Source organism: Lepidochelys kempii, chromosome 6 (genome assembly GCF_965140285.1).
Source record: "Lepidochelys kempii isolate rLepKem1 chromosome 6, rLepKem1.hap1, whole genome shotgun sequence".
NCBI lineage: Eukaryota > Metazoa > Chordata > Testudines > Cheloniidae > Lepidochelys > Lepidochelys kempii.
The window spans coordinates 104,470,792-104,495,564 of NC_136385.1; the positions used below are offsets into that span (position 1 = coordinate 104,470,792).

Below are 24,773 nucleotides of genomic sequence, written 5' to 3' on the forward strand. Positions count from 1 at the left end.
ACGCTGGATATGAGTCAACAGTGTGCCCTTGTTGCCAAGAAGGCCAATGGCATTTTGGGATGTATAAGTAGGGGCATTGCCAGCAGATCGAGGGACGTGATCGTTCCCCTCTATTCGACATTGGTGAGGCCTCATCTGGAGTACTGTGTCCAGTTTTGGGCCCCACACTACAAGAAGGATGTGGAAAAATTGGAGAGAGTCCAGCGAAGGGCAACAAAATGATTAGGGGTCTGGAACACATGACTTATGAGGAGAGACTGAGAGAACTGGGATTGTTTAGTCTGCAGAAGAGAAGAATGAGGGGGGATTTGATAGCTGCTTTCAACTACCTGAGAGGTGGTTCCAGAGAGGATGGTTCTAGACTATTCTCAGTGGTAGAAGATGACGGGACAAGGAGTGATGGTCTCAAGTTGCAGTGGGGGAGGTTTAGGTTGGATATTAGGAAAAACTTTTTCACTAGGAGGGTGGTGAAACACTGGAATGCGTTACCTAGGGAGGTGGTAGAATCTCCTTCCTTATAAGTTTTTAAGGTCAGGCTTGACAAAGCCCTGGCTGGGATGATTTAATTGGGGATTGGTCCTGCTTTGAGCAGGGGGTTGGATTAGATGACCTCCTGAGGCCCCTTCCAACCCTGATATTCTATGATTCTATGAAAACACAAGAAAATTTTCTAGCTAGGGCTCATGGTCTAGGAATATAGGGAAACAAGGGCACCAGCTGCTCCTGGCAAAGTTTGGGGTGAGAGGGTTCAGAAGGAGAGACAGTAGAAAGTATAAAAACCAAACCAGAAGTAAAGCTTACATACTTAAAATGCTCACTGATAACAGAAACCTGCATGTAGGGAGAGATGGTGATTTAGCTTTTCACAAGGTTGATGTAACAGAATCTATTAACAAAAAAGAAGCTCAGGAGGACAAATTAAACAAGCCTGTGGATCTTCTACCACATACACTATCGTCTTGAATATGTCAAATTAGAATGGCGTTCCAGTGAATAAATCTGCTCGTGTCCCTGTAGAGTGAAGAGAGGCATCTGGTTAGTATTCTGTTCTAATCAGAACATAATGAGGTTTCCCTAGTCACAGCCTTTTACACAAGACAAAACAGACACGCTGGCTTGTCAGAGTCGTAAACTTTGCTTGGAATGTAGGAGCAGGGGTGGCCATCTCACTAAGAGAATGTGAGGATTTTTTGCTAGCAAAAAACGTTCATTGGAGCATCGGCATTTAAATTGCCATAGCATTCAGAGAGCCTATGTATTCCCAGCCTGACCTGGTGTGGGTGCTTGGTTTCTCTCTCTTGCTCCAGGCTTCCATCAGTCAGACAGGAGCCACAAAGGATTGAGGAAAATTCTGATCAGACAACACTCCCTCCACATTAGATCAATCTCCGCAGCAGACCTGAAATGGTCCTATTCTGTCTCCAAAAAAACTCGAGGGCCTAAAGTTGCTCCAGATGCAGTGTCTTGCTCCTTTAACTCCTCTGATGAGGCACTATGGTAGCAGGACCAGACATCCGGGAACTGCTCTCTCCAACAAATAATTCAATTAGTAACCCACCAAAACGTAGGGGTTCCAGGTCAGCTGAACAGTTTTTAGCTCTCACTCACATCTCTGCCCTAAAGCTTGAATGCAACGTTAATCAGGAGTGATGACCCCCTACTGATCTCTACTCTCCCAGAATGAAAGATCTGATACAAAGCCTAGCCAATGGAAAGACTTCCTTACCCAAGATGTTCACTTCCACTGATGTCACTGGACCCTGGATCAGGTCCCTTTTTCAGGATGGGTAGAGATCATTAGGTCGTCATCCCCCATCACTAACACAGTGGAGGGCAATTTGCAGCAGGGCCCCATCTGCACAGCACACCTTTACAGACGCAAACGAGGCTGTCAGAAGTCCAGCTGTGACACAGGTCCAGAAAGGGTTACACTACCAGCAGGCTAATTGACCCAGATTCAACCTTTAGAGACATATTAGTAGATGACGCTTTGGTTTTTTGTGTGTTTATACATATGTTGTTAGAGGTTGACAATGTCACCAAATAATTCCTGTCTATCCCTGTATTAATTCAGAGATCAAAAGAAGATGTTAACATTTAAATGAACTGTGAATGTAGCAATAACACTGTTTTAATTTCTCTTCGAAGTATACCGCAAACTACCTATAAATGGCAGGAGATGGGCAATTTCTTTATCTTAATCCATGTAGCTAATTACCGGTAGGTCATGCTTAGGAAATAGGAGGTTACTTCAAAAACACTATTCTTCAGCCAAGGAACACCTGCTGTCAAGAGGCTATCATAGCCTGCCAGTGATCTATATAAAGAAATCTTGGGCCCTGCTCCTTTCATCTCGCATCTGCTTAAGCTTCATCCAGGGAAGTTTAAGTAATAAACCGACTGAAAATGGTGAGGACTATTCGTCTGCCTCTGAGGGGCTTGTAGCTGAAGAAACAGACCCCAACAGCTGACTTCCACATCTGCTACATAAGTCCAGTTTCATTCTGGATCACTCGGATATTAAATATTTGAACATTGGACTATAACCTAATGAACTAATTCTGGAAAGGACTTTTTGCAACTCTAAAGCTCACCATCTCTACTATGAAACTGACCTAAGAACTCTATTCGTGTCTGTATGTATAATGATTTTTTAACCAATACTCTCTTTTAAAATAAATTTTAGTCAGTTAATAAAAACCGACTGTAAGCATTTATTTGGGTAAAATCTAAAATATTCATTAACCAGTGGAGTAATGTGTCCGATCCTTTTGAATTGATAGAACTTTTATATGATAAACAAGATTTTCGATAATCTTGGCTGTCTGGGGCGGAGCTCAAGGCTGGGTTGCTTTAAGGAAACTGTATTTCTGATTTCTGGGTAACCAGTAAGGTATTGTAGAAGCTGTTTTGTTGCTGGCTTAGTAAATCTAAGTCTTAAAATAACCACCAATTTGGGGGATTGACTGCCCCATTCTTTGCAGTGTGCCCTAATTAAGCAATCTCAGAGTGGTTCTCCCCCTCACCCCCTGGGATCCCAGTCACACCATCTCTCAGCTGATCTGTAGAACACCACATCTAGCTGATGTGGAAGTCAGCTGTTGGGGTCTGTTTCTTCAGCTACAAGCCCCTCAGAGGCAGACGAATAGTTCTCACCATTTTCAGTCGGTTTAAATGGTTATGTTTTAAGAGGAGAAGTGAGAGCACACCTTAGAGGTAGTCCAAGGGAAAGACAGAGGGGTTTTCAAGTCCATCAGCAGTGTGTACCCACTGGGCTGGAGCAGTTTATCACTGGGACCACAGACACACCTAAGGTGGTAAACCAAAGGTTGGCCCTTTCTCTTTTCCGAGATAAGGCTGTTGATACTTTAAGCTTTTGAAGAGCCGTAACAAATCTAGACTATCCAATTTCTTCTCATAACACCATAAAGGATGCACTGCTCTCCAGTTTATCATATCCAGTTTTTTAGAACAGCAGTAACAGAAGCAACAGTTTCTATCCTGAAAATTATATTCAATAGCAGGACAACTGGCTAGCTGAAAAGGATATATCAAGCACTGCAAAAACTGGACTGTCTGATCTGCTCAGGATCATCAGTTTCTTCCCCCAATTTACTGAACAAGAAGAGAATGAAACCAGTTCCCCATTTTGAATGCAATAGCTAGGAGGTCACAAATACCACAATCACGTACGCACAGTCATATACACGCAAATAGCTCAGTTGCGGGGTTCATCAGTGTACATATTTAAATGTATTCATTGCTTTCTTTTTAAATTGACTCTCTGTATAAACTGACTCTTAAGAGTTATTGCTCCCTGGGAAAACACTTCTCTATCCATTTCCAGTGGCTTGCAATAGATTTAGAGATATTTATCACTCTGCTTCCCTCCTATGCTCCCTCCCCTAAACTCTCCTCTGTCTCTGAGAGGACACGAGAGCACTTTCTCTAAACAGTGTCACTGGCATGCTAGTCAGCACTCTCCTCTGCCCTGCCAAGCCCTGCGTATGTATTTTAATACAGTGAGCAGCAAACAAATGGTGCAATCAGCCATGGTGAGATCTTCCTACACGCAAGTGACAAGAGGGTGTGGCTAAGTCAGCAACACACACACTCCGGAGGTTCCTGTGTCTGGTTTATAAAGGAATGGAATATCATTCAGAACTTTGCTAAGATGCATTTCCACCCTCTGTAGTTCATTCACCAGAAAGAAAGAAAAAAAAAACCACACCATTTTTTTTTTTTAATAGAACCACAACCAGGAAGCAGCACAATCTAGTGGATACAACACTAGACGAGAAGTCAGGAAACTCTGCTAACCTGCTGTGTGTTCACAGGCAAGTCACATCACCTTTTTGTGCCTCAGTTTCTACATCTGAGAAGTACTTTGAGTTCAATTAATCAAAAGCATTTCAGTATTACTATTGTAACTTGCCTCTATGAGCCCATTCCAGTCACAGCTACTGCAGACTCATAGTAGAGTTATCGTCAGAGATGGGGGAAAGAACCAAGCGCATCCCCTTATAATAAACAATTCCACTTAGATTTTATATAGATCGTCCATAGATCTCAAAGTGCTTTCCAAAAGAGGTCTGTCTCCTTACTCCCATTTTACAGATGGGAAACGAGGCATGGGGAGGGAAGGATTAAAGCAGGGGTGGAAAACCTGTGGCTCTGGAGCCACATGCGGCTCTTCAGAAGTTAATATGCGGCTCCTTGTGTAGGCACCGACTCTGGGGCTGGAGCTACAGGCGCCAACTTTCCAATGTGCCGGGGAGTGCTCACTGCTCAACCCCTGGCTCTGCCACAGGCCCTACCCCCACTCCACCCCTTCCCACCCCGTCCCCTGAGCCTGCCACGCCCTCGCTCCTCCCCAGAGCCTCCTGCATGCCACAAAACAACTGATCAGGAGGTGCGGGCAGGGAGTGAGAGGCACTGATCAGCAGGGCTGCCGGTGGGCAGGAGGCCCTTGGAGCAGGGTGGGGGAGCGGATAGCGGGGCTGCTGACATATTACTATGGCTCTTTGGAAATGTACTCTGGTAAATAGGGCTCCTTCTCAGTCTTAGGTTGGCCACCCCTGGATTAAAGGATTAGAAAACATGCCTTATAATGAAAGATTCAAGGAGTTCAATTTGTTAAGTTCAATGCAGAGAAGGTTAAGGAGTGACTTGATCACAGTCTATAAAGGTACCTAACTTGGGGAACAGAAATTTGATAACAGACAGTTCTTCAATTGAACAGAAAAAAAAGTTATAATAAGATCCAAGCTGAAGCTAGAAAAATTCAGACTATAAACAAAGGTGCAACTTTTACCATTGGGGGTAATGAACCACTGGAACACTTTACCAAGGGTTGTGATGGATTTTCCATCACTGATAATTTTTCTCTCAAGATCAGATGTTTTTCTAAAAGGACAGAATCCAGTTCAAACTAGAATTAACTCAGGGCAGCCCTATGGCCCATATCATACAGGAGGTCAGACTAGATGATCACAGTGGTCCCTTCCGGCCCTACAATTAGAGCTAAGATTACATCACGGAGGTTGCAGAAGTCACAGAATCCATGACTTCCAGTGACCACCGTGACATTGGGGACCCCGCAGGAGCCCAGCCGCCACAAGCAGCCGTGCCGTGCCGGGCTGCCCCACCCCTCCTGCAGCTCCCAGCTGCTGCCACTGGCAGCAGAGGGACCCCAGAGCTACTCAGTAGCCGTCGGTGGGGGCGGAGAAGCCCCGCACAGCTACCAGCCTTTGGTGTCAGAGGGACCCTGGAGCTGCTTAGTGCTGGCAGGGGGTCCCCCGCAGCTCCCCTGCCACTACGGGTGGCAGGCCCGGCCCCACCCCACCCTCCGCAACTCCCAGCTCTGCAGGGCGGTGGGGAGACCCCCAGCTCCAACCCCACTGGGCGGCAGGGGAACCCCTCCCAGCCACTGGGCAATGGGGTGCCTTAAGCTCCCAGCCACTGCGAGGGGGCAGGGTGCTGGACCCTTCTCCCTCCCCACTTCGTCAGAGATGTTTTTAGTAGAAGTCAGGGACAGGTCACGGCTTCCATGATTTTTTGTTTATTGCCTGTGACCAGTCCATGACTTTTACTAAAAATATCCATGACAAAACTGTAGCCTTACCTATGGTCTATGAAAAGTGACTCATCCAAAGTCACCCAGCAAAGCAGTGGCCAAGCCAGAAACTGAACCCAGGTATCTGGAGTCTCAGTCCAGTGCCGTATTCACTAGGTCACACTGCGTGCAAGAAGCAGATATCATCAAAAAGAGAAGCTATACTAGATATTAACTTCACTGAATGACCAAGAAACAATGACAAGGGAAGAGGAGAGCACAGCAAGTTCCTTTCATGCATTTTTGGATTTTTCACTATTGTTTTTATTTGTGGTTAAATTTAATACTCCTAAAAATGAAGGCCTCAAAGGCAGTACCTAGAGCCAAATATTTTGCAAGTTTCCACACATAGCTGGGTCAATGCTCCTCAGTCCTGGTCTGCAGAAGCCCTCCTGGAACACTTTCAGAGACGGTTAATCATTGTGAATAGAGCAAACCTGTATGGTAGTTTGGTGAAGTGCACGAAATAGGGGACTAGGAGACCACAAGTGACATTATCTAGGATTTAAACTCTAGAGATGCTCGTCCAGCGCACTAACTGACTGCATCCCGACTCCTCACTCCTGCAGGTCTGGTTTTACACAATATGATGATATTCAACATTTATACTGCACTTTTCATTTAGTTTACAAGGCTCCTAGCAAAGTAGCTCATTCAACTAATCTTATGCATTAAATCCCAATACCGGGGGATAGCAGTTTGTGGATTTATACGTCATCTGACCTAGGGAGATGCTCCCTGATGCTTCCCTCGGTCTCTAATATCTGGTCTGGAAAATGAATATAGAATGTTACTGCTGAAAGAGCATTTTCTAACTATACATAGCCTGGATGAACAAGTCTCATTATTGGTTAATATGTCAGATGGCAAGCAAAGGGCATTATTTACTGTTATGTTGGCATATGCCTCAGACACAGGAGTAAGTACCAGATTTCTTTCAATAGCACTTGACACTATCCAAATTCAGACTATTATGGTAAATTACTTCAGGCTTATTATCAGACTATTTTAGATTAATTTAATAAGGATCATAATACGGTTTTCCTGTTCTATAGTGCTGCTTATAAGAAGATTTCAAAGCACTTTACAGTTAAGTAAACCTCAACAGCAATGATGTAAATATTAAATCCATTTTACAGATGGTTAAACTGAGGCATCAAGAGAAAGTGACAGCAAGACAGAAGCAGATGTAGAAATAGAACCCACGAGCCCTAACTTCTAGTTATGTTATCTAATCTCTGGGCTATGTTTGGTCCTTGTCCCCATATACATATTGAAGTTAGATTAAGAATACAACGCTAACAGGCTGTCAATTTGCTCTCTGCCCCGTCAGAAGAATGCAGTGTTGTTGGAGACAGGTAGCTCTGTGAAAATAACTAATGGAGCTGAATAGCATAGATGTCTATCCAGCACAAGAGCAATTAATCATGATGCAAGTTCCACAAATAAGAACCTGATAAGTTATACATTCCTCAGCCAGTGCTTCATTGGTACTTTGCATATGACATGCAATGATCACTGACTGTGTCCTCACATCTATACATTAATAATCATGACTCAAACATATCTTCAGTTACAGTCACTGATTTGACGGGTGACCCAATACTTTACATTGTGCATGAAGTTAAGACCAAGTCAATAAGGGACACTGCAAACTCCCAAGAAATGCTTAGGAGCACGTATGGGGGTGAGCGGAAGCTGGGGGAGATGTAAACCAACAAACACTAGAGAGAGCAGTAAGTTCGCTTCTGTTTGTCCCAACCTCTAGAGAGATGTTTGAGATCATGTGGTCCACCAAGCAGAAGTAAAATGCTGAGTGACTAGCTTCCCAAATGTACAGATAAGCGCTGTAGAATAACCTCAGGGAAAATACACCTTGTCCATGGGATTCATTGGAACAGTTCATAATGAGTTGCTCTCAGATTTTACAAACAGGGACTTAACTAGGCTGTGAGATATTTAATACTGAATACATTGGAGTACCCATAGGTCCGGGATAATTAATGGTTCAAACACATCCCGGAGAAGAGGAGTCAAAGGAGAAGGAGAAAAATCTCCGTCACACGGACACACAGTTCTGAGCTGAGAACTTTGGTCAAGAACATAATTTGACAATTTAGTAATTTAGGAATGAAATAAGGAGACCATATGGCATTCACATGAATAATAGGTAGCTGATTGCAGATTTATAAATGGAAGGCCACAGTAGCATACATCAGCAGAACACAGGCTCTGAATGCAACCATCTCTTAGCTGCTACGTAGCTGAAGTCAGGCAGTTCTGCAAACAGATCTGACACTACCAAGTATATATATCCCCACTTACCATAGAAGGACAGGAGCAATATACCTATTGGTGCTTCGTTGTACCATGAATAAACATTAAATTATTCAAAACAATCCACTGAGACCTAATTTCTCAAACTATCCACAAAGTAATCCATCTTGCATATACAGATAGGTTGTCAGCACAGCAAAGGCTGTAGTGTAGTCTGAGCAATATGTAAATCAGTCATTAAGACTGAAACCAAAAAGCAATTTAGCTCTAACACCAGGAGTCAGGTTTCCAGCCTAATGTGCTTTACCACAGTAATAGGTGGTGACTGTTCAGCCCACCCACTGGAGGTCTGCCCCCCTCCCTAGTGAAGTTGGCACAAAGTGCACTATCTTCTTTAGCAAGGTGGGCAGGGAAAGGATGGCAAACAAGGGGATAGAGAACTGATGGAGCAGGATAACTGAGGAGCTATGGTCAAGTAATGAGATCAAGAGGTTGCAAGGAACTGGTCATGGAGCTAAGTATGAACCCACCATTTATATTCTGGAAATGACCGGAGATGAAATGTATTCTCAACAGATGACTCGTATCACTTCTACTGACGCTTTCCTAACAAAACATTTATATGGTCAATGGCAGCAGGGGCTGGAGAGGGATTTTTTTAAAAAAATTATTCCAGTGGTAGAGACAAAGTAACAAGATACAATAGAACGATGTTAAAAATACCACAAAGCATGTAACAAATCAGCTAAAGCAAGGGCTTCAACTTGAGGATGTCACTTGATCCCAACTCCAACTCCACAGCACGCAAGCCACATATACAAGATAGCACCCCATTAACTTCTCAGCCTCCACATTAAGAACAGAGTGTATATTCCTTTGTTTTGTTTATTTGATACTGGATCCTTCATCTTGGTATTTAGATGCCAGCTTTAAAAAAAGCTTCTCCCATATTTATACTCATGGTGCCCTTCCTTCCAAAACCCAACAATTAGAAATGGTCTTATTTATTTAAGAGCTATTAAACACACTGAGCTCATGGAACAAAGATCAGCCTTCTCGTGCACAAGAACATCAATTAAGAGTTCTGGTTTAGGAATAAAAGAACCTGGATTTCATATACTAATTGGAATGGGTTTCCCTTGTTTAACTGACTTTCATCTTGGTGGACCCCAAAAAGAATAGTTTGTATTAGTGACACAGTCTCAGCAACAGAAATGTGGGGACCAGGAGCTGCAAAACAGTAACTCAGTTTAATATCATGGTCAACCACTACTTTTCTCCATAGGAAATTAGGTATAAATCTAAACTACAGTATTTGTTATATACGTTTAAAAAAAAAAATCAGTGAAACAAATAATGCATGGAAATCTCTACATATTTTAAATACATACACACGCATGTAGATGTATAAATAAAAACTGCTTAGTTTCACGTATTTTCTCTTTCCTGTGGATTCCACAGCAATCGATGAAGATCTCTGCTAGTGTCTACTGCTGGAAACCCACTCTGATCTTCCCTTTCCCTTAGGAATCACAAAGGTACACATGCTCTGTCTTTTCTAACAGCTAGAATTTTCAACAATTAATTAGTTATCTTTGGGCAGCTGTCTTTTGGCTGAACTTCTGGTTCTGCAATTGAGGCTGCCTGTGTATATCCTGGGGAGGAAGAGATACCCCAACCCTGTATTTTGCAACTCCTTAATCTCAGCAACGGATCGCTGAGTCCATACATCAACCTGCTGAATCTCTAGCACGAGTTCACCTAGAAGATATTCACTTGGGAACTAAGGGACGAGCCAGCACATCTTACAGTACTATTTTATAATGTGTAATATTTAGTGTACTGAGAGGCAGCAAGACATACAGGAATAAACATGGGATTGGGAAACACGATTTAGTGAATTCTAAACCGAGCTCTGACCAACTCAGTGGGTGGCCTTGGACACATCTCAAACTGTCTACGCCTCAGTTTCCCCATTTGCAGAGTGAGGATAATACTTCCCTCACACAGGTGTTGTGAGGATTAATTAATTAGTTGATGTTTGAGAAAGTCAAGTGCCAGGGAGAGGCATTTGAAATTTCCCCCACCTCCAAATCTTCTCTCAGTAACTCCCACAATTTCCAAGCGCAAAAGGTAATGAACATCTCTCTCTTACTCTGCGATAAATATTCGTCTTCTCCTCAGTGAATCAGAACTAGAGGGGCTATCCCTGCAAATCAAACTTGTTATTTCACTTAAGAGTTTGACCAAGGCAGGAGAAGGGGGAAGATTTTTTAACTCATTAAGCAGAGCAGAGAAAACACCCTTTCCTACAAGTGCAAAGCTGCCAAAGTTGTGTGGTTTGTGATTTTTAAAGCTGATGTCAACAGCACACACAGCAATTTCTTGTGATGCCGTGTTGAATGTTGCCTCTCTCTTTGAAAGAAAAACATGCATCATTCCACAAAGTCACCAGCTAGAAACAATTCCTTTTAAAGCTGTGAACTTGTCAGCATTCCCATTACTAATGGGAGGAGTTATTTGGAAAAACCTGCTCTCTGGATATTATTGTCATCACTGACGTGTCTGCATGGTTTTCCTGCAAATCTGAACTATACTGTAAACTTCCCGGGGAGAAATAAATAAAAGAGTCTCCTCAACCGGAGACAGAACACTATAGAAAAATTCACAACAGCTCTGCTTTGTATGAATCATAAATCTAGGGGGATAGAGACAGCAAGGGCTTCCTCAATAGGGAAAGGTTGGGGACAAGCCAACTAAGGATTTCTATGCACCCCTCCGAAGCTGGAGAAATCTGGCACATGAAAAAAATATTTTAAATGGTTTAGTTATGTTTCTTTGGCACAGTGCTGTCTTCAGGGATCTGGGGAAAACCCTGCAGACACCTATTCCTCTTTGGAGATAGTAGCACTGTTTCTAGGATGATGAAAGGAGGATGCCGGGGTGAACGGGGTATTGCACTGCTTACCTCCAAAATGTAAAATTTACTGAGAGCTATGGCATTCAGTCTAGCTCAATAAAGCCATCTTTCCCAGAGCTCTCAGTACATGAGCAGCAGCACACAGGGAGCTGGTTTAGTCAAGTGTCCCTACTCCATGGAAAAGGATTAAACTGGCAACACTAAGAGTATGTCTACACTACGGAATAAGGCTCTGCTTTTTTTGCCTCCACCTTAAGTGCACAAGGGCTGTGAAAAATGACACTGACCTGGAACCTGTAAACCAACTCCAACGACTGGCTGTCATTTTGGTCTGCTTCAAGGATGACATCTGTCAGTTTATGTATGATCACATCCAACGGGCCCTGATCTTCGATCGGTTTGGTAAGGTCGAGCTGGAGGAAGTCACACAAAAAAGAAACTTATTAAGACATCCACAGTCAAATTCTTTATCGCCCCACCATCCCCTTTTCAGGTCTCAGTGTCAAAATATTTCCCTGAAGTGTGATGTGTTGCTCTGGGCATCACTCTTGGCACTGAACTCCAAATGTACTGGGATGTTGCTTTAATCTCATCCATTAGAAACACACGGAAAGTCCCTATTCCCTGGGCAGCTGAAAAGTCGAACTTTGCACACAGAGGTTTCTGTAGTAACAGGTTATATCCAATATCAAGCATCAGCACCCAAACGACTATGAAGCACCTTTCATCCAAAGATCTTGAGCACTTCACCTGGCCCTTTCTGAGCTAGGGCATCAGCACCTCCCCAAAACTCACTTGTGCCACCATACATACATACAAGAAACAAGTCAATGACATTTACTGATACTTTAAAAGAAACGTGTTCACCATATTGTGCTTTGGTCTTTGCTGAATAACCACAAGGAGCAACATTCAGGTTAGGCACTCGGTGATGAGCAGCTTGGGCAGAATTTTCAAAAGTGTCTATGTGACTTCAGCTTCTAATTCATTTAGGGGACTGGAAAATTTCCTTCAGTATAAACATCGAGACAGACAGTCCTGTGTTCTAACAACTATGCTAGGTTATCAATACTGACAAGTTAGTCACATGTCAAAAGATAGTGGCCTGTGCAATCTCTTTCTACCGGTGGCCGTTGTATTTAAGCACACGTAACAACTTTAGCTTGTAAAACACAAACGGAAGTGATTTTAAAAAGGAAAGAAAGAGAATGATCAAAAGATGTGTGCACAACAAACTGAAAGCAAGCCCACTCCTCAGACACACACATATATATCATTAATGTTCTCTTCGAACAAACAACTAATCTCTACAGGACAGGGGCCAAGTCTGTTTGTAAGATGCCATGTACAGTGATTTACAACTGATTATAAAATAGTGAGATTTAAGGTTATCTAGAGTAGTGGACCTTGGAAAGCCCTTAAGCATCTTCATACAACAAAGAGCACCCTGCATATCTTCTGTTGAGGCATCTAACGTAGGTTCTGCTGTTCCCTGGTTTGTCCACCAAGCACCTGAAACATACCAGAATGAACACGCACAAGACTGATTTTAATAGCCGGGTGCTTGCAGAGTTTTAACTGTGGACGAGTTTAGCCAGTCACAGCCGTGATCCTGCACAAACTTATGTGCATGCTTAACTTTACTACTGTGAGTACTGCTTGTTGATTTCAGTGGGACAAGTAACAGCAGAAAAGTTAAGCACACACAACTGTTTGCAGGATCAGGGTCCAAATTATGTGAAACACTACTTAGTCCAGGATCCATGCTGAATGAATTACTATGCTTCTCTCCAAAAGTAGAGGTGCTTTGAGTCTAGAACTTCAATTACTATGAAAAGGAAAGGAAAGGAAAAGAGACAAGAAAACATCCAGTTCCAGACTGACACTTTCCACAGCAGCCTATCATCTCTTACATAAGAAAGGCAACATAAAAGGATCTGTTCAATTAGGTCTGAAACCCCTAATCCCTGCAAAGGTGCAGAAATCTAAACCAATCCATTTTCAGATCATCTAGTTAGGAAAACAGTAAGCAAGAAGCACAAAAGTGGGCCAGGCTGGTTAGTTCTCTACATTCCTATTGTCTTTGCAGTTGGACAGTCTGTAAGGACAAACTCAGAAAATGAAAAGAATCTTCCCCATCAGTAACTACCAGCCATGACCCAAGAAAAGAAATGAGCCTGTAAGGCTCTCCCATGCTTTTTGAGCACAGTGTCATTGGGAAAAACGCTTTTTGTATATGAGTTATTTGTGTCATCAAATAAAGATGGGCATGTTTTCAGAATGAAAACAAAGCACATATAGTACACAAGTCAGACAGATGGCATTAGGACACATACCCATCAAGGAGCAATCTGAATTTCTCCCTACATGAACCAAGAATACTAAATTCAACATTCTAATAGTTTACTCTGTCCAGAAATTCAGTGCTTACTAGGTCACTCTAACTGGCTCTTTAAGGATGAAGGGATAGCAAGTACGTTTCAACCACACAATCTGTAGTTTCATCCAACATTATGTGGACCTGAGGATCAGATTGTTTGAAAAAGGAAATTCTCTGTCTTCTAGTGAGAGCCATGGAAGGTAAACATTTCTGAACTGTTCAGGATTTGGAAGAGTTCCACCTTCCTTTGTATATTGGCATAAAAAAGTCCTTGAAAAATGAAGCCTTTTCAAGAGGAGTATCAGCTCCAGTCATAAGTCAGACAAAAGCTAGCATAAAATTTCTGATGGTCTCTGCTGAGATAAATAATGAGTTAGTCCTCATCAGTTGGAATCTGAACCCTCCTGCTTCCTTTTCCTTTCAGTATCCTTCTCTAACTGTTCCTTGCATTTGACATGATCATGCAAAGGTTTATTTTCAAGCAGAGTCAATGCCATGGCAATGAAAGTGAAAGAAAAGGTTTATCATCAGCGTGAAAATGTTTACGTTGCAACTGTGGCCCATTTACTTCCATTTGATATGCCCTCCATTTGATAGTGGGAATTTCATTAGAATGTGTCAATTTCACCTGATTTCTCCAGCCAACCAGCAAAATTAGGTAAATGAATGACAGAGGAATGAGAGACATGCAGAGTGTGAGCTGTTAAGATGTAGCAAATGACAAATATCAAGACTATGCTTCCAAGGTGTTACAAATCCACATGCTGAAGAAAGCAGTAACTACTAGAGATAAACCACACGCACACCGAACTTACAGTAGGAACCTTGGTCCTTCAGCATAAACTAGGCCTTGAGCTAAAGGGCTCCCTTAGCGCACAATAGCAGTACATCCCCAAACCTCTGCGGGCCAGCTACTGGATGGGGGGAGAGGTCAGGGGAGCATAGGGAGTTAATTTTCAATAAACTGAATTTGTTTAATTTTTTTCTGCGGAACGCTGGTGATTTTTTTGTATTCTGTGGACAATACAAATGTCAGGCAAAATTCCATGAATTTCTATTGGCCCTGCCTGCAACCCCACATGCTGTGTTTAAAAACAAAATCATATCAGAGTGAAAATCTGGATCTGGTCACTCAAAAGACACATCAGCAGCAAATGCAAGATTTAGCAAAAGAAGAAATGCTATTTTTCTAAACGATTAAAAATCTAGTTTTGTTTCAATTTTTTTTTAAATGTTCCCAGTACATGCTACAATATCATGTATTTCACAGTGAGGCTCAATTGGATTTGTTGCTTAACGCTCGTCTTTGGAAATAGCTTGGATTATCATTTGAATCAAATGAAGTCTTAATATCATCCTGTTCTCTTAAAGTGGACAAACCTTGTGTGCACTTCTGTCCTTGTGACTTTTCTGGTCATTGCTCCCCACTGCAGTCTACACCCATTCCATTTACCCTCATCTTCCTCCTAAAATGATTCTCTGTATAAACCAATTAACACACCCATTGTTGAAACATCTCGCTCCCGATCTTCAGATGCAAAAACTTCTCTAACTAGAATGCTGTACTGAGTTTTTGAACTTGACCTGACATTTAGTGGTGACAGAATCTGAGATTTCAGAGTAGCAGCCGTGTTAGTCTGTATTCGCAAAAAGAAAAGGAGTACTTGTGGCACCTTAGAGACGAAGTGAGCTTTAGCTCACGAAAGCTTATGCTCAAATAATCTGAGATTGTGACCTTTATCCAATGACAGTCTATCCTGAATAGGGAAAGCATGTGCACTATGGGTGAATCTTTCATGCTTGGAAAGTGGGAGGAGGGAAGAGGAGTAGTGAAGATCAAGACTGTAGCTCTGACCCCTTTGATTAAGGGAATATCAGACAACCTCTGTGGCACTTTTCATGTTCTCCTGGATGCTAGAGAAATGGACAAACACTAAATTTGTTCTAAGGCAAAGAAGGTTTCTCCATTCACTTTCCACTCCACAGGAGGGGGGAGGGGGACAGGCTATACCCACTAAGATTTGCAAAAGTGCAGAATCCAAACTCTCTGCTGGCAATGTAGATGTTCTCTGGCACGGAATGCTCCTTCCTCTGAACAGGAAGTACAGCACCAGCTTGAGTCTGCCCTTTGTTTCTCACTTCCAAAGGCTGTATATGGTATTCCCAATGCAGATCTACTGTACGCTTATTCAGTTAGGACTGCACTGACCCAGAAATGTTTGGAATTCATTTCAAGTTTGGGAATTCAGCCTATCAAAGTCCACTGAATCTCAGCTTTCTGATTGTTAGCCTCCTTTCTCCCCTCCTGGGCAAATTTCTACTCTGCATCTTTTATTGCGCTCTGTTTTATGATCCCTTTGATATAAATGCACCCTCTTGCTTTACAGTGTTTAGCTTTGGTGTGCAACAGTGATGTGAGTCATCAAAAACAGTAATGAGCTATGGGTTTCATTTGTACATTGCAAGTCCTCAAGGAGCTGAAAGCTGGTATGCTGATGTGCACAGTAGAGTCCACCAGCTCTGGAGAAAACAGCCTTTGAAAACCTTTAAACAGATTGGAGTGGGCGGGGAACAGACAGAAGTCACTCACAAAATCCAGTCTCACTCTTTCCCCTTAGCTGAAGATGCTACAGAATCCATTGTCAGAAATAAAGAAAACAGATGCAAAAGATCTAATATAGCTTATCTGCCAAGGAGACACTTAGTGATTTTATTTGCAAAGAAAACTCAGCCAGGACAGTATTTCATATATATGAATAGGCTCTTTCCTGGGAGTGACTCTAATTTAAGCTATAGCAGCTTTGGATGGGCAATTCAGAGAGACTAAAACACAGCAAGCAGATTAGCTCAGCACTTAGTGGTGTGTCACTCCAACCAGAAGGATCCCTGAGTTCAGACCTTGGTGTCTCTGGGGTCCAGTCACAAGCATAATTTAGTTCTAAAGCTTCCCATGTATTCCCCTCTCAGCTATGCATACATGTGACAGTGACAGCCCATAAGCTTCCATTAGCTGGGAAAACAAATATCACCCAGAAGTCACTAGGTGAGTTCCAATTACCACCAAGTGACATTAGTAATAAGAGTTACTGCACTGGAAGGCAAGGGTAGAGAAAGATTTCCTACAGGAAGTATGAGGAAGATATTAGCTTATGTGGTTGACCACAGACTGGGCCTTTTAAATCACCCGGGGGGTTGGGGAGAGGGAGCGTGCACGCACACACACACTTGTAATAATTAGGCTCACAATTTTACATTATGGTGAGCTCAACTGTAAGGAGCGGGTGAAAGTTCATAAAGTGTCACAATCTACTATGACAAATATTAATAGGAAAAGATGCAAAAGGGAGACAAAGATTAAATTCATCCAAACACAGAGTCCTACTGATATAATTCAAGGAACGTGTTCAGATCTTGCCTAGCAAACAAGAGAAGCGTGGGACTGGAAATTAATGGACCAAAACTGGTTTGTCAGAAATTAAGCCTAATTGGTGAATAAAATAATGAAGGGATGGGCTATTCCATCCATCACTCCCTTTTGGAATGCTTAAAGAGAGACTTGGGAGGGGGGAGGAGGAATTAGATGCTGGCTAACTGAAAAACAGAAAAGGAAGGAGCAAGCTTCATTCTCACAGCTGCCACCCCCACCATCTTTTGGCACTCCAGGTTCTACCATGACACCACTGGGCATTTATTGCCCTGATCCTGGGAAATGTCCTGACCAGATCAGGCAAGAGAGAGAGACCCGGATGACATGGGCATCTTCACCAACTCTGGCTAAATCCCAAACAGGACTTGGGATGTCAGACTTCGTCACACACACCATGTGTTTCTTTTCCTTCTCCACTTATTTCTTCTCTTTTCTATCCTTCTCCTTTTGCCTTCTGTCTAATAAGAGTCTGGCCTAGCTAGCCAAGGCTTTATTCTTTGCAACATTGCACTAGGTCTGGGATCAGAGAGAAGCAGTTAAGAACAAATGCCATAAGCAAACCCATGCTAGTGCAAGCTGCATGATCTCAGAGTGGCTAATAAGACCGTGCGCCATGCCCATGTTTTTTCAGTAGCATGGCTGCAAGTAGCAGTCAACACCAGAGACAGAAGCTGCATTTAATATCTTTGCTGTTCTTTTCTCTCCCTTCTTGTCTGTGTTCGTCTTGTTTTGCTTTGCTTTCTAGACGAGACTGGGCTTGAACAACAGTTCCAGCCTATTTCATCTAACTTCTTTTCTTTCCCCCCCAACAGGACAGTTATTACTATCTTTAATACAGTCAAAGACCATCAGGTAGGGTGAGGTGCTTTCTAAAAAATCTCTCCAGCTACAGAGAAAGGGAACCAGGGTGTTAAAATGAAACCCAGACTTCATACTTAACATTTAAAATGTTTTAACTATTTTTCTTCTTTTTTCTGTATCTTTAATAAAAGGTTAAAAAGAATTTTTAATTGCATTTGCCATGGTATTAAGCAGGCTGAGGTCTCTGTATGCCAACACTCGAAACTTGTTTAAGGGTGTTTAATGTTGGGCCGTGACTGACTTATGTTAACAACTTCAATTCTTTGGACCCATTTATTCCATCAAAATTAGTACCACGCACACTCCTTCATGTCTCTTTAAAGCATTTAAAGAAGTAAGACTCATCTCATCAGCCCTCTAACCCTGCCAAAAAGCTCTCGGTCTTCCTCATGCAAAGCTAACAACTATTCAGCACTTTTTGCGGCTGATAATGGAGCCAAAGGGCAGGGAGTGAGAACTGGCTGAATATAAACCTCTCTTTGTGACAGGAACACCAGCCTGATCCCATTGCAAAGGGCAAACGCAAACCAAACCACAGCAGACTGTAAGGAACAGGAGTGAAGAGTTCACTAACAGGATGCTTTTTGTTTCTCTCCCCCTCCCCCCGCACCTTCCACGGTGCCGAATTAACTTGTGCCATTCTCCATTAAAGTGCTGCTGCAGCAGCAAGAGGTCTGAGAAAGGAAATCTGCTATGGTGGGGAGATTTCCCCTCCTCTCCACACCCTCCCCCCTTCTTGATTGCCTGACGAGAGGAGTGACTACCTCTGCATTGATAAAAACACTGACACCAGCCATCAAAAGAATCTCCCCCAACGGGAACGAAATGCAGTTTGAAAATACCACTGCTTCACTCTTCGTAGATTCAAGAAAATTCAAGACAGTGATGACCTATTAGGACTTTAAGCCTATCCTTGCACTATGACATGAGTCAGCTCTGTGTTCTTGGGGAACCAGGACACAGTATCCAGCCTGTCTGACTCATGAAAGACCCTCCCCCTCCAGTTTCTGCTTGAACTAAAACCGATCAGAGAAAAGACTTGCAGAGAGCAGAGAAGGGCATTGGGAGACACACTAGACCCCTCCTGCCAAAGGTGACAAGATTAGGAAGTCTCCATTAGCATACAAAACGAAGAACAGAGACAACTCCCATAGCCTCATCTGCATGAAAGATGGGACAGGGAGACATCTCCATTTGCATACAGAATGGAGAACAGAGAACCACATTGAACTCTGGGACCAGAAAAGCAGGGAAGCACTGCATCATGGGGGATCTCTGCTCCAGATGTTAATGAACGTACGCCTGCACACACCCAGCTCAGCAGTTATCAGACCAATTCTAGCAATAAATCCTTGATTGATATCCAAAATATTGAAGCAGCCTAGTTGCATTGTGATCTCCCTGGAAAAAAACACCACCCATAGCCAAGAGTGATCAGCTCCTATTGTCTAGCCTAAAAAAAACCCCTGAGTCATCAGTTTACCCATAAACAAATCTAGTGTTTTCCCTTGAACCATTGTTGTTTCTCTACAAAAACGCCTACCTATGTTCAAGTAAGTGTTCTGATGCATGGACCCAAACTCTCCAACAGTTCCACTAGGACTCCATCTCCTGACTGATCATGCTGGGGGCTCTGCCTGTCCAGCACTCAGGACCCTGAGCTACCACCATCATCTGGGAACCCCAACCAGTTCAAGCTCCATGGAGTGGGTGAGATCCCTCTCTCTCTCTGTTTTCCTTTCTACCTCAGGTATCAGCCTTTAATAATGTAACTGTTACATTGGTTTAGGCTCTCCTTGTGTAGTTATCACTATTATTCAATAAATAACTTTTATGGTTAAGCTGGTTGCTTCTCTCTCTCTCTCTGAACTTTACTCTTTTGTGTTTCTAGCTTCCCCCATTTACTCTGCAGCAAAGCTTCTTTTACCTACGCTAAAGATCCCTACGGCGCCCAAAATACTGTGGGATTTGCTCATCAAGTGAGTTACTACCAGTACAATTGTGACATGAAAGTGAGGATAGGGACGTGTTAAACCTGTGGCATATAAGGGTGACAGCTGAAAGTGCTGTTCGGCCCAGCCCATTGAGTACAGGGACATATAAGAGGGTCAGCTTGAGAGTACTGATTGATCCAGTCCACTCAGACTTGCTCTGTTAGTGTGTGGGTGGGTGTGCGCACGCATCTGGTTCTAGGGCTGGAGGAACCCAGCCCTGGGGAACCTAGGTCCTGCAGGATAGCTCCATTTGGAGGGGACTTGCAGAAGGAAGGAGTAGAGCTCCATATGAACACATAAGTGACATAAGCAATACATTAATAGAATTACAGACCCCCTCTCCCCCAGAAGAGTAACCCTAATAAATGAGCATACCCCAAAGTAACGGGCACATCTTGTGGTAACTAATGCAGGACTGGTCCCTACGGTACATTTTCTACTAGTGCTTTGCCCAGTCTATTTTTAAGTGGCACCCTTATAGCAGTCACGAAGGATAAAAACACACCGCCCCATCCGTGATGCGTTCCAAAATTCCAGAAGCAGTATAACCTAATAGCAAAATCCAGTCCAAATAACTAAAATACAGGACCTGGCATCTTTTTAATATTTATTGAAATTTTGGAGAGGAAGTAGAGCACTGTTAGGATGACCTGCAGCGAAATACATAGTTATGCTAGGACACAGGTACTACTAATTCATACCACTAGAGGATACCTGCTGCATGTCTGCTCCCATGTTTTTGTCTACCGAAAGCATCAGGCTATCTAGACATAAAAAAGACACGTCAGCTAGTTCTTTCATGGTCTCCATACAAATACCGTCCTGGTAAATTATCTTGCTGAAAAAAATGAGATTTTGCATACTTGAACTGGAAGCTGTTCCTCCTTCGCCCCAAAGAAACAAAACTGCCAAGCACCTCCCCTTCTACAAGCATGTCAGCAGATCTACTCAAGTCAACCAGAAGACTGCATGCCAGGCCACCCCTAGGCAGATTCTATTTCACCAACACCTTGCTTGGCCTGTCCCACACAATGTTTTAATGCGAGCCTCTGAACAGAGCTCTTTGTCCATCACAAATACCAGAGGAAACTACAGCTGTGCCAGAAACCAGGCCAGCACTAATAAGAAAGTAGCTTCCCATTCTCTTTCCTCTGCCCCAATCAATTATACTTAGATATGGAATCCCATACTCAACAGATTGTTACTTGGCATTTTCTTGCACTGATACCAGTAATGGTTACTTTCCATCTCTATACCACTATCTGTCATAGGGTCTCAAAGCACTTTACTCATTGCATTAAGCAAAGCATCACAACACCTCTGTGCAGCAGGTATTATTTCCAAGAAGCAGATGGGGAAAGCAAAGCATAGTGAGACTAAGCCCTGGTCTACACTAGGACTTTAGGTCGAATTTAGCAGCGTTAAATCGATGTAAACCTGCACCCGTCCACACAATGAAGCCCTTTATTTCGACTTAAAGGGCTCTTAAAATCGATTTCCTTACTCCACCCCGACAAGTGGATTAGCGCTTAAATCGACGTTGCCGGCTCGAATTTGGGGTACTGTGGACACAATTCGATGGTATTGGCCTCCGGGAGCTATCCCAGAGTGCTCCATTATGACCGCTCTGGACAGCACTCTCAACTCAGATGCACTGGCCAGGTACACAGGAAAAGAACCGCGAACTTTTGAATCTCATTTCCTGTTTGGCCAGCGTGGCAAGCTGCAGGTGACCATGCAGAGCTCATCAGCAGAGGTGACCATGATGGAGTCCCAGAATCGCAAAAGAGCTCCAGCATGCACTGAACGGGAGGTACGGGATCTGATCGCTGTTTCGGGAGAGGAATCCATGCCATCAGAACTCCGTTCCAGTTTTCGAAATGCCAAAACCTTTGTAAAAATCTCCCAGGGCATGAAGGACAGAGGCCATAACAGGGACCCGAAGCAGTGCCGCGTGAAATTGAAGGAGCTGAGGCAAGCCTACCAGAAAACCAGAGAGGCGAACAGCCGCTCTGGGTCAGAGCCCCAAACATGCCGCTTCTATGATGAGCTGCATGCCATTTTAGGGGGTTCAGCCATCACTACCCCAGCCGTGTTGTTTGACTCCTTCAATGGAGATGGAGGCAATATGGAAGCAGGTTTTGGGGACGAAGAAGATGATGAGGAGGAGGAGGTTGTAGATAGCTCACAGCAAGCAAGCGGAGAAACCGGTTTTCCCGACAGCCAGGAACTGTTTCTCACCCTAGACCTGGAGCCAGTACCCCCCGAACCCACCCAAGGCTGCCTCCTGGACCCAGCAGGCGGAGAAGGGACCTCTGGTGAGTGTACCTTTTAAAATACTATACATGGTTTAAAAGCAAGCATGTGAAAGGATTACTTTGCCCTGGCATTTGCGGTTCTCCTAGATGTAGTCCTAAAGCCTTTGCAAAAGGTTTCTGGGGAGGGCAGTCTTATTGCGTCCTTCATGGTAGGACACTTTACCACTCCAGGCCAGTAACACGTACTCGGGAATCACTGTAGAACAAAGCATTGCAGTGTATGTTTGCTGGCATTCAAACAACATCCGTTCTTTATCTCTCTGTGTTATCCTCAGGAGAGTGAGATATAATTCATGGTCACCTGGTTGAAATAGAGTGCTTTTCTTCAGGGGACACTCAGAGGAGCCCATTCCTGCTGGGCTGTTTGCCTGTGGCTAAACAGAAATGTTCCCCGCTGTTAGCCACATGGAGGGGGGAAGGTTGAGGGGGTAGTCACGCGGTGGGAGGAGGCAAAATGCGACCTTGTAACGAAAGCACATGTGCTATGTATGTAATGTTAACAGCAAGGTTTACCCTGAAAGAGTGTAGCCACTGTTTTATAAAATGTGTCTTTTTAAATACCGCTCCCCCTTTTTTTTTTCTCCACCAGCTGCATGTGTTTCAATGATCACAGGATCTTCTCCTTCCCAGAGGCTAGTGAAGCTTAGAAAGAAAAAAAAAACGCACTCGCGATGAAGTGTTCTCCGAGCTCATGCTGTCCTCCCACACTGACAGAGCACAGATGAATGCGTGGAGGCAAATAATGTCAGAGTGCAGGAAAGCACAAAATGACCGGGAGGAGAGGTGGCGGGCTGAAGAGAGCAAGTGTGGGGCTGAAGAGAGGGCTGAAGCTCAAATGTGGCGGCAGCGTGATGAGAGGAGGCAGGATTCAATGCTGAGGCTGCTGCAGGACCAAACCAGTATCCTCCAGTGTATGGTTGAGCTGCAGCAAACGCAGCTGGAGCACAGACTGCCACTGCAGCCCCTCTGTAACCAACCGCCCTCCTCCCCAAGTTCCATAGCCTCCACACCCAGACGCCCAAGAACACGGTGGGGGGGCCTCCGGCCAACCAGCCACTCCACAACAGAGGATTGCCCCAAAAAAAAGAAGGCTGTCATTCAATAAATTTTAAAGTTGTAAACTTTTAAAGTGCTGTGCTTAAAGTGCTGTGTGGCATTTTCCTTCCCTCCTCCACCACCCCTCCTGGGCTACCTTGGTAGTCATCCCCCTATTTGTGTGATGAATGAATAAAGAATGCATGAATGTGAAGCAACAATGACTTTATTGCCTCTGCAAGCGGTGATTGAAGGGAGGAGGGGCGGGTGGTTAGCTTACAGGGAAGTAGAGTGAACCAAGGGGCGGGGGGCTTCATCAAGGAGAACCAAACAGAACTTTCACACCGTAGCCTGGCCAGTCATGAAACTGGTTTTCAAAGCTTCTCTGATGCGTACCGCACCCTCCTGTGCTCTTCTAACCGCCCTGGTGTCTGGCTGCGCGTAACCAGCAGCCAGGCGATTTGCCTCAACCTCCCACCCCGCCATAAACGTCTCCCCCTTACTCTCACAGATATTGTGGAGCACACAGCAAGCAGTAATAACAGTGGGAATATTGGTTTCGCTGCGGTCTAAGCGAGTCAGTAAACTGCGCCAGCGCGTCTTTAAACGTCCAAATGCACATTCTACCACCATTCTGCACTTGCTCAGCCTGTAGTTGAACAGCTCCTGACTACTGTCCAGGCTGCCTGTGTACGGCTTCATGAGCCATGGCATTAAGGGGTAGGCTGGGTCCCCAAGGATGACTATAGGCATTTCAACATCCCCAACAGTTATTTTCTGGTCTGGGAATAAAGTCCCTTCCTGCAGCTTTTGAAACAGACCAGAGTTCCTGAAGATGCGAGCATCATGCACCTTTCCTGGCCATCCCACGTTGATGTTGGTGAAACGTCCCTTGTGATCCACCAGAGCTTGCAGCACTATCGAAAAGTACCCCTTGCGGTTTATGTACTCGGCGGCTTGGTGCTCCGGTGCCAAGATAGGGATATGGGTTCTGTCTATAGCCCCACCACAGTTAGGGAATCCCATTGCAGCAAAGCCATCCACTATGACCTGCACATTTCCCAGGGTCACTACCCTTGATATCAGCAGATCTTTGATTGCGTGGGCTACTTGCATCACAGCAGCCCCCACAGTAGATTTGCCCACTCCAAATTGATTCCCAACTGACCGGTAGCTGTCTGGCGTTGCAAGCTTCCACAGGGCTATCGCCACTCGCTTCTCAACTGTGAGGGCTGCTCTCATCTTGGTATTCATGCACCTCAGGGCAGGGGAAAGCAAGTCACAAAGTTCCATGAAAGTGCCCTTACGCATGCGAAAGTTTCGCAGCCACTGGGAATCGTCCCAGACCTGCAACACTATGCGGTCCCACCAGTCTGTGCTTGTTTCCCGAGCCCAGAATCGGCGTTCCACAGCATGAACCTGCCCCATTAGCACCATGATGCATGC

At 44.0% G+C, this 24,773-nt stretch overlaps 1 protein-coding gene across 4 annotated transcripts in view; it reads right to left on the minus strand.

The window, feature by feature from the left end:
- The window catches only part of ITPK1 (inositol-tetrakisphosphate 1-kinase), a 256,116-nt gene that overhangs the window by 120,465 nt on the left and 110,878 nt on the right, over window positions 1-24,773 (minus strand). For all 4 annotated transcript variants that reach the window (XM_073349514.2, XM_073349511.2, XM_073349513.2 and 1 more), the window contains one exon: window positions 11,600-11,725. In XM_073349514.2, the coding sequence (XP_073205615.1) occupies window positions 11,600-11,725 (126 nt within the window). The remainder of the gene's footprint in view (window positions 1-11,599; window positions 11,726-24,773) is intronic.